General features: G+C 33.2%; 1 protein-coding gene across 1 annotated transcript; it reads right to left on the bottom strand.

Moving 5' to 3' along the window:
- Window positions 1–4,123: 4,123 nt before the first annotated feature.
- Window positions 4,124–7,733, bottom strand: crybb1l1 (crystallin, beta B1, like 1). Its single transcript, XM_073820472.1, has 6 exons — window positions 7,684–7,733; window positions 7,325–7,422; window positions 7,118–7,236; window positions 6,901–7,033; window positions 6,681–6,823; window positions 4,124–4,796 (listed from the first exon to the last, which is right to left on the bottom strand). The coding sequence occupies exons 2-6, from the start codon at window positions 7,415–7,417 to the stop codon at window positions 4,625–4,627; spliced, it is 660 nt and encodes a 219-aa protein (XP_073676573.1). The 5' UTR covers window positions 7,418–7,422; window positions 7,684–7,733; the 3' UTR covers window positions 4,124–4,624.
- Between the last annotated feature and the right edge of the window lie 1,208 nt (window positions 7,734–8,941).

Below are 8,941 nucleotides of genomic sequence, written 5' to 3'. Positions count from 1 at the left end.
ATAGAGTGCTTAATTTTTTAATAAAATCATTTGATGGTTTGTTAATTTACCTGTTTATGTCTCCTCTTATCATCTTAGCTAGTGAGTAGACAATCATTTCATTTATACTTATTGAAACAATTACAACATAGTCTTCTTTGTAGAAACAGAAATGGTAATGTGACGGGTCTGCCCTTTTTTTTCTTGTGGAAACACAAGTGGTAATGTGAGGCATCCTGCTTGTGTTGCTTGTATCATCTGACTCTGAACTCGGACAGAACGGTAGGCTAGATGACAGAAGCGCCATTTTTGCTACTATTTTGTCGATGTTCTTGGTACCTTTCTGGACCTTGAATGTGGTAGGACCTTTTCTGTCCATTGAGGGTTTGCACTTGCATCCAGATTTGGTCAGTTACCCAGATGAGGCCATATTGGCGATACTCTGATGTAAACAACAGCATGGATTGTACGGTTAATGTACTACTGAATCCTTTGTTCTGCTAATTTATGCTGTCTAAACCACGGAAAAAACATGTGGAAGCTGCTAAATCATATAGAGAAGGACTTAGTAAGCAGTAAAGGTGCAATATATTGACAAACTAAAGTTAAAATGTGGTAAAAATATGTACGAGCAGTATTAATTAAGATATTAGCCAAATATTTCACCTACCTGACTGTAAATGATAAGAAAAAACACAAATGTTGTCAATTGCCCTGAAAATCCTGGTTCAGTTTGTCCAACCACAAACGCCTTTTGTTCCTCAGACAGTTTTTTGCACTCTTCTCCTTAATTTGTTATAACGTTTGGCAGTAGTACTCCAAATGTTTTTCCTGGTTCGACCGATTAATAAGCAATATATGTTTGGTTAGTGGCGCCAAAATGGCCGATTTATGACGCATCGTGAAAACACTACAGGGGTCAGAAAGCTCTTGGATTTCATCAAATATATATTAATACGTGTTCCGAAGACGAACGAAGGTCTTGCTGGTTTGGAGCGACATGAGGGTGAGTAATTATTGATTATTTCGATCAATTTTTGGTAAACTATCCCTTAACACTATAATTGGTGGTATGGTTGAGGGCTCATACGTAATACAAAAATGTATTAAGTGTATGCATGTATTTGCAGGGCTGCCAACTCTCACGCAGTTGACACTTTTCACACGCTCTCACGCCACAGATCCATTTTCTCACGCAGTCAAAAGCACCCTCAGTTAAAACTGTAAAAATAAGATAATGCCTAAACAAATTTGGTAAAGGCTCCAGGGGGGCGTATTTGTGGTTGTACTCTGGAAATCTCCAAAAGACAACGTGATTTTTTCCCTTGCCAGTCCTCTCCCTGTTCATTGATTATAAAGGGACTTTTGCGAAGTGACTCGTTTTTAGTGATTATCAAGGAAGGGCTATTGCGCACTCCTAGGCTACATATAATCAGTTCAGAATCTGAATAAAAGTTTTTTTTCTGTCCTACTAAAGGCCATATTACAAGTACAAGAAGCAAAGTTTAGGGAGTGATAAATCCCTCATGAATGAAGGATTTATTTTCGAATGGTAGAAAAAAATATAATTTCTCAGACCAGCAGACTACTAGATTAACAGAAAAATTTAATTTTCATGTCAAAATATTTTATTAAATACGGTTGCAATTATTTATAAAAGTATAATGAATAAATCTTGCAGTTCTTTCACTGTACATTGCTATTCTTGATGAGCTAAAAATTAATAGTTTTGCAGCACTGCAGTAGTTTTTTATACGTATATATATATATATATATATATATATATATATATATATATATATATAGATAGATAGATAGATAGATAGATAGATAGATAATTTCACAATGCTGAAGTCAGACCATTTGGGTTTTTGCTTCAAATAAAATCAAATTAACAAAAAAAAAAAAAAAAAACATGCTCAGTGTTTAGTTCTAATTTTCAATTTATTATTATTATTATTATTATTATTATTATTATTATTAATTAAAAATGTTTAATTAGTAGTAGCAGCAACTGCAAAAACAGTTCCATGGCAAGGAAAAAAAATATATTTATGGCTGGTAAATTTCCTCAAATCACCACAAAAATTTGTTTGTGTCATGATTAAAATGGCAGATATGGCTAAAGGTTTTAAGCCCAGCTTGCACGTGTAGAAGTTAAAACAAAAGTGTAATTTCCTTACTGTAGAATAAGGAATAAGCTTTTTTCTTTGTTTAGTTTGCACACTGAAACTGTATTGATCTTAATTGTGAATTCTCAATGTGCACTAGATAGATGAATTTAACTGTAAAATGTACAAAATTTTCTTACGGGGGAGCATGCCCCCAGACCCCCCTAGGGGCGACTGCTGTGGGAACTCTCACTCCAAGCTGAAAAAAGTTGGCAGCTCTATTTTAAGCTTACAATATAAGTAAAGCGTTCTTGACATTGGGGACAAAATGTTGTTCCTATTTAGATAAAAGCCAGAATGAGCTCTGTAAAATGTACTTTTCTCTACCTATCACAAATATAGTGATTGGGCCATTCATACCAGCGAGGACAGAACTAAAGTGAAAATACCCAGTGATGGTTTATGGCTTAACAGAATTATTATTTCATTATCATATGAAAAAATACATTAAAAGTGTTACTGCTGTTTTACTGTTCCTATATGTAACTTTTTGTTAAATTATAATATATAATATAATATATATATAAAATTGTTAAAGGTCCACTGAAGTGCCTTGAAACACACAGCGTTCTTCTATGTGGTGACGTTCTTTTAACTGAAACAAAAACATATCGCTAAGCCCCGCCCACTAATTTTGAACAGCCAATAGCGTTCCATTTATATCTGCTCGGGGCAGAGCCGTTGAGCTCGGTAAAGCCGCATTTGTAAGCTTATGACAGCCACAGACTAATAAATTACCCCACAGATTCAATATGAAACTCTTGCTAAAACGAAATAGTGATAATAATCATGCTGAGGCTGTGTAGTTTAACACATGCCGAGTCCGACCGCGCATATGAGCGCATATGATCTGCTCCGCGTCTCTGTGTAGGGGGCGGGACACTACGGACTCTAGAGAGCATTTTATTGGACAGAACGTTTGATCTGAAACTGAAGTGCGCGGTGATATCATCAAAATCCTTGATTCATATTGGCGGAAGTGACGAGAGTGTAAGTTTTGAATGCCCATATCTTGTAAAAGCGAATTTTGTCACTGCTTTGAAACACACTAGCTTATAGATAATCTTAAAACTAATATATTCATACTAAAAGCCAAAAAACTTTAATTTTGATTTCAGGGGGACTTTAAATTTATATAAATCATACACGTAAACTCATCACGTTCCCGTTCGGTGCATGCAATGGATGTATGAAAATACCGCCATCTGCTGGCAGAACAGCTTTTATGCTTTTCATCAAAACCAAAATTCCATAAATATAATTCAGTATTTAGTATATAAGTTATATGCAAATATAACTATAGATAAATTTAAGGTGGTCGACTAAACATCCAAGATGGCTGATAGCTGATGTAGAATTATTTCAAATGAGTTATAATAAATAATCTAAAAATGCTAAAAATGAGGATTTAACCCTACAAGTAAACTGACATTGTTTCACACTTCTGTGGAATTGCACCACTGGTTTCCCTTCCTATTATTGCAAATGTATTTCCTGTTATTACTTGTTTCAATACAAGTCTTATGATTTTTATCGAAAGCCATGATTATATGTGACCCTGGACCACAAAACCAGTCATAAGGGTCATTTTTTTTAAATTAAGATTTTACATAATCTTAAAACTTGAATAAATAAGCTTTCCATTGATGTTTGGTTTGAAAGCACAATATTTGGCAGAGATACATCTATTTGAAAATCTGAAATCTGAGGGTGCAAAAAAATCAACCTTTAAAGTTGTCCAAATGAAGTTTTTAGCAATGCATATTACTAATCAAAAATGTATGTTTGATATATTTACAGTAGGAAATTTACTAAATATCTTGATGGAATGTGATCTTTACTTAATATCCTAATGATTTTTGGCATAAAATAAAAATCGATAATTTATTGTTGTCTATTGCAAATATACCCATGCGACTTATGAATGATTTTGTTGTCCAGGGTCACATATGACAGATTCACAACGACAAAAGTTTGGTATCAAGCTTTATAGGATTTTATTCAAAAGGTGACCAGGATTCTGTACAGCAGGCAAAGGGAGATTTCTAGGGCACAGGAGCTTTCCTCTCCTCATCCCTTCATCTCTCCCTCTCTCTTTCCATCCTCCTGGGGAAAGGGGGATGTGAGCCGGGAAAAGAACAGATGACAAATAATTCTGGAAGGAAAAATAATAATAAACCATGCAGGAGAGAAAGAGAGGAAGTAGGGAGAAAGAGGGAAGTGTTTTTATTGGTGCCTCCATCCCAAACAGAGACACTCAGAGGCTTGGGAGAATCTCAGTCCTGCTGGGCTTTAACAGCTTGACAGACACAGACCGCAATGTGAGCCAGGGAGTCTGTCATCCCGAAAACATCAGCCCCTGCATAACGGTGGCATGGGTAAGATGCAGCCTCTCAAACGTCTCTCCTCCTCTCCTTTCTCTTGCGCCCCTCTCCCTCTACTCCACCTCTCCTCTTCCTCTCCTGGTCTGGCCCTCACTTGCTGGCCATGGTGTAGCAGCCGTGCGGGTGCCACTGCATGTCACGGATACGCCTCACAGACTGAAACTGAGGGCAACGGGCGCCGTACTCGTTAAAGTGTCTGTATTCACCCTTCTCCAGCAGGTACTGGCTGCCACGATATCCGGGGAATTGATATCCCACCCAGCTGAGGAAAACAAAAGGTTAGTTTGTGCACACTTCATACTGTATTATTTGTAAACTCATATATCATATTATATTTTTAAACCATAATTATTAAATTAAAACCAAAACCAAACCAAAACATTTTTGTAAATAAATACATTATTTTTACATTATATTATATCTATTTTTAATTTCATTTCAGCTTGTTTCCAAGACAAAACTTATTTTTTTTTCATTTAGTTGTACTTTATGTACTTTTTTTTACTAAATATTTTTTTTTTTATTAAAAACTATAGTAACAAACTAATACAAATGACAAAAATGCAATCAAATTTTGTAAAAAAATTTTACAAATTAGAATGAAAATGCAAATTAGTAATATAAAATAAACCATGAAAAACATTTTTGTATATAAACTATAAAATACATTTTTTTGACAATATATTTCTTTTTAATTATTTTATTTTAGCTAGTTTGCAAGACAAAACGTCTTTTTTCCATTTAGTTGTACTTGAATAATTTGAAGTAAAACTAAAATAAAAATTACAAAAAACAATAAAATTACTAAAATTATATATAAACTATAAATTAAAAACTATGAGAAACATTTTCATATATAAAACAAATAAATACATAATAATAAAACAAATACATTTTAGTGTTTTACATTTTACTTTTTTTATTTAGTGCACCCTTGATATTATACTATGTATAAACTAATTTATATATTTAAACCAGAGTTATTATAGTACACTAAAATCATTAAAAAAATCATAAATAAATAAAATCTTTTTTGCAATATATACAAAACTTCATTTTGTTAGTGCTGAAATAAAAATGTATAAAAAACTATATTAAGATAAATAAATAATAAAAATGGCAAAACACAATAAAAGTACAAAAACTTTAAATTAAAAAGCAAATGGAAACTAAATATAAATGAAAAACATTTTCAGAAATAAAATATAAAACATTTAAATTATAAAATATACACTTATATACTACGTATAAATGTATTATTATAAATAAACCAAGGTTATTAAAGTAAAATCTAAACTAAAATCATAATTTTTTTTTTAAATATAACTATTATATTATTTTATTTCAGCTAGTTGTCAATTTTATTTCAATCATTTGTTTCCAAGGCAAAACTTCTATTTTTCATTTAGTTAGTATTGAAATAAAAATAAATAAATAACTATATAGACACAAAAAACAAAAACACAACAAAATTAGTACAACTTTAAAATTAAACGAATTAAATAAAATTAAAATTAAAATAGAAACTAAATCTAAACTAAAACCACGAAAAAAAAAACATTTTCGTAAATAAAATAAAATATAAAATAAATAAAATACTTTTTTTTTACATTTAATTATTTTTTTATTTAGCGCACCTTTGATATTATACTATGTATAAACAAATTTAAATATTTAAAAAAAGGTTATTACAGTCAACTAAAATTGTTAAAAAAGATTTTCATAAATAAATAAAATTTTTACAATAAATTATAATTATTTTATAGCTAGTTGCCGAAATTTGTAAATAAATAATATTTCTCTCTCTCTAATATTTTTTTAGTTTTAAATATTTATTTCAATAATTCATTTTCAAGGCAAAACTTAGTACTTAAATAAAAATTAATAAAAACTAAATAAATAAATAATAAAATAAAATATACTATACATATACATATAAAAACACAAAAAATCTTAATAAAAATAGTATCTCAATTATGCATCTATCTTAAGCATCTTGTTCTGCAAGGTATGTTGATGTTATATCTCTATTATGTCTATAAAGTACTTCTTGTGGTTTAACAGTTTAATAAGTTCTTGACAGCCATACAGTATACAGAGGTTTGACCAAGTTAAACCTCATGAGCTAAAGATACTTTGCACTTACGTTCCACAGCTGACCATGATGCTGCCAACTCTGTCGGTGAATCCGTAGGAGAACAGACTTGGAACGTCATCATCCATGATCTCCATCTTGCGGCCCTTGTACTCGCCCACCTCATACAGGCAGATCTTGTGCTTCTCAGGGTCCTGCAGGAGAAAACACCATGAATGCATTGTGAAAGCATTCAAACAAGGGGCCTAAAGCTGTGAGAGCATTTACACACCATTCTGACGGGTCTGAAGGAAAGCAGGTAGTCGTTCTTCTGGCAGTTGCTCCAAGAATCCCAACGAGGATACTCACCCTTCTCCAGGATGTACATCTCACCGCAGAAGTTCATCTGCTCAAAGCCCACAAAACTGCAGAGGGCACATAAAGCGGTGAGTGAGATATATTATTCTTTCTAAATCATGTGTGTTTATTATAAATTCAGAGATGCTTACGGGCCACACTCCACACGTAGTGAGCGAACTCTGTCCATGCCCATTTCACAAACATTCATGCACTCAGCGTTAATCTCAATCATGCGTCCCTGGAAGTTCTCCTGGTCGAACACATACATCTAATAGAAAAAGAGAAACTTATTATTAGCATTTTAAATTGAAGTCCAAGAAAAATGTGCACACGTGTGTTTATTTCAAAAGCTTTACCTTGTAGGACATCATGCCCATCTCTGACTTCTTGCTCTGGGCTGCCTTGCCGTCGGTCTGGGAGGCAGTCTTTTTTTCTCCACTGGAAGACATGGCGCCTAGGGTGAAATTAATAATAGAGAATCAAAAGAGAGAATGTTCATATAACTGTAATATACCTCAGACAAAACTGAGATTGAGCGAAATTAATAAAGAAATGGCATGGCTGACCACTATAATAGGCTATATTTGATGCTGGATAAGAGGGATGAAGTGTTTTAGGAGAACAAGGAGATGTAAGGGGTCTTTGGGGGGAACAATATTTAAGTGGTAGGGACAAATGGAAGTGTGGGGAGTGAGTGTATTTTCTGCTGTCTTACCTGTGTGTTCAGTGAGTGTGTGTCCGTACCCAGGGTTCACTCTGAGAGTGTTTGCGTCTGGCCATATCCGCAGCTCTTATACCCTGGCGCTGAGTCTGTGAGGATTACACTGAAACAATCAAACATGCTGCGTTCAGCATACTCACAGAAAAGAAGCCCCTCATCATCAGCACAGAGTGAGAAAGAGAGTATATGGGAGAGCCACAGAGGAAAATAATTCAGCAACCAAGCTCTAACTTTAAACATATCACTACACAAACTTAGACATTCAAGCCGAATACATAAACAATATGGGGGATAACAGTCTAATTTTAGAGAGACTGAAATTGAAGTAATAACTGAAGGTGACTATTTTTTTTATACCACTTTACCAATGATTTAACACTATGTTTATATGTTCAGTACATTTTGGGCTAAGGATGTATCACAAATAAATAAATAAATAAAATAAAGAATTTATTATTTTTTAATTTTGGGCTAAGGATGTATCCCATATGTAGCACTGGGAGGACCAAAAATAAAATAGAAAATTAAATAAAACAAAAACAAAGGATTGTTAACATTTTAGGCTAACAATGTATTACATATGTAGCATTATAAAAAAAAAAAAAAATATATATATATATATATATATATATATATATATATATATATACAGGTCCTTCTCAAAAAATTAGCATATTGTGATAAAGTTCATTATTTTCTGTAATGTACTGATAAACATTAGACTTTCATATATTTTAGATTCATTACACACAACTGAAGTAGTTCAAGCCTTTTATTGTTTTAATATTGATGATTTTGGCATACAGCTCATGAAAACCCAAAATTCCTATCTCAAAAAATTTGCATATTTCATCCGACCAATAAAAGAAAAGTGTTTTTAATACAAAAAAAGTCAACCTTCAAATAATTATGTTCAGTTATGCACTCAATACTTGGTCGGGAATCCTTTTGCAGAAATGACTGCTTCAATGCGGCGTGGCATGGAGGCAATCAGCCTGTGGCACTGCTGAGGTGTTATGGAGGCCCAGGATGCTTCGATAGCGGCCTTAAGCTCATCCAGAGTGTTGGGTCTTGCATCTCTCAACTTTCTCTTCACAATATCCCACTGATTCTCTATGGGGTTCAGGTCAGGAGAGTTGGCAGGCCAATTGAGCACAGTAATACCATGGTCAGTAAACCATTTACCAGTGGTTTTGGCACTGTGAGCAGGTGCCAGGTTGTGCTGAAAAATGAAATCTTCATCTCCATAAAG

The sequence above is a fragment of the Garra rufa genome, chromosome 16 (genome assembly GCF_049309525.1).
Source record: "Garra rufa chromosome 16, GarRuf1.0, whole genome shotgun sequence".
Classification (NCBI taxonomy): Eukaryota; Metazoa; Chordata; class Actinopteri; order Cypriniformes; family Cyprinidae; genus Garra; species Garra rufa.
The sequence above is the reverse complement of the archived record's forward strand: the minus strand, read 5'-3'. Positions and strand labels throughout refer to the sequence as shown.

Coding starts and splice junctions, on each gene's coding strand:
- crybb1l1 (XM_073820472.1), bottom strand. CDS start 7,417: ATGTCTTCCAGTGGAGAAAAAAAGACTGCCTCCCAGACCGACGGCAAG. Junction 7,034..7,117: donor CTACGTGTGGAGTGTGGCCC/GTAAGCATCTCT, acceptor TGCCCTCTGCAG/TTTTGTGGGCTTTGAGCAGA. Junction 4,797..6,680: donor ATCATGGTCAGCTGTGGAAC/GTAAGTGCAAAG, acceptor TGTTTTCCTCAG/CTGGGTGGGATATCAATTCC.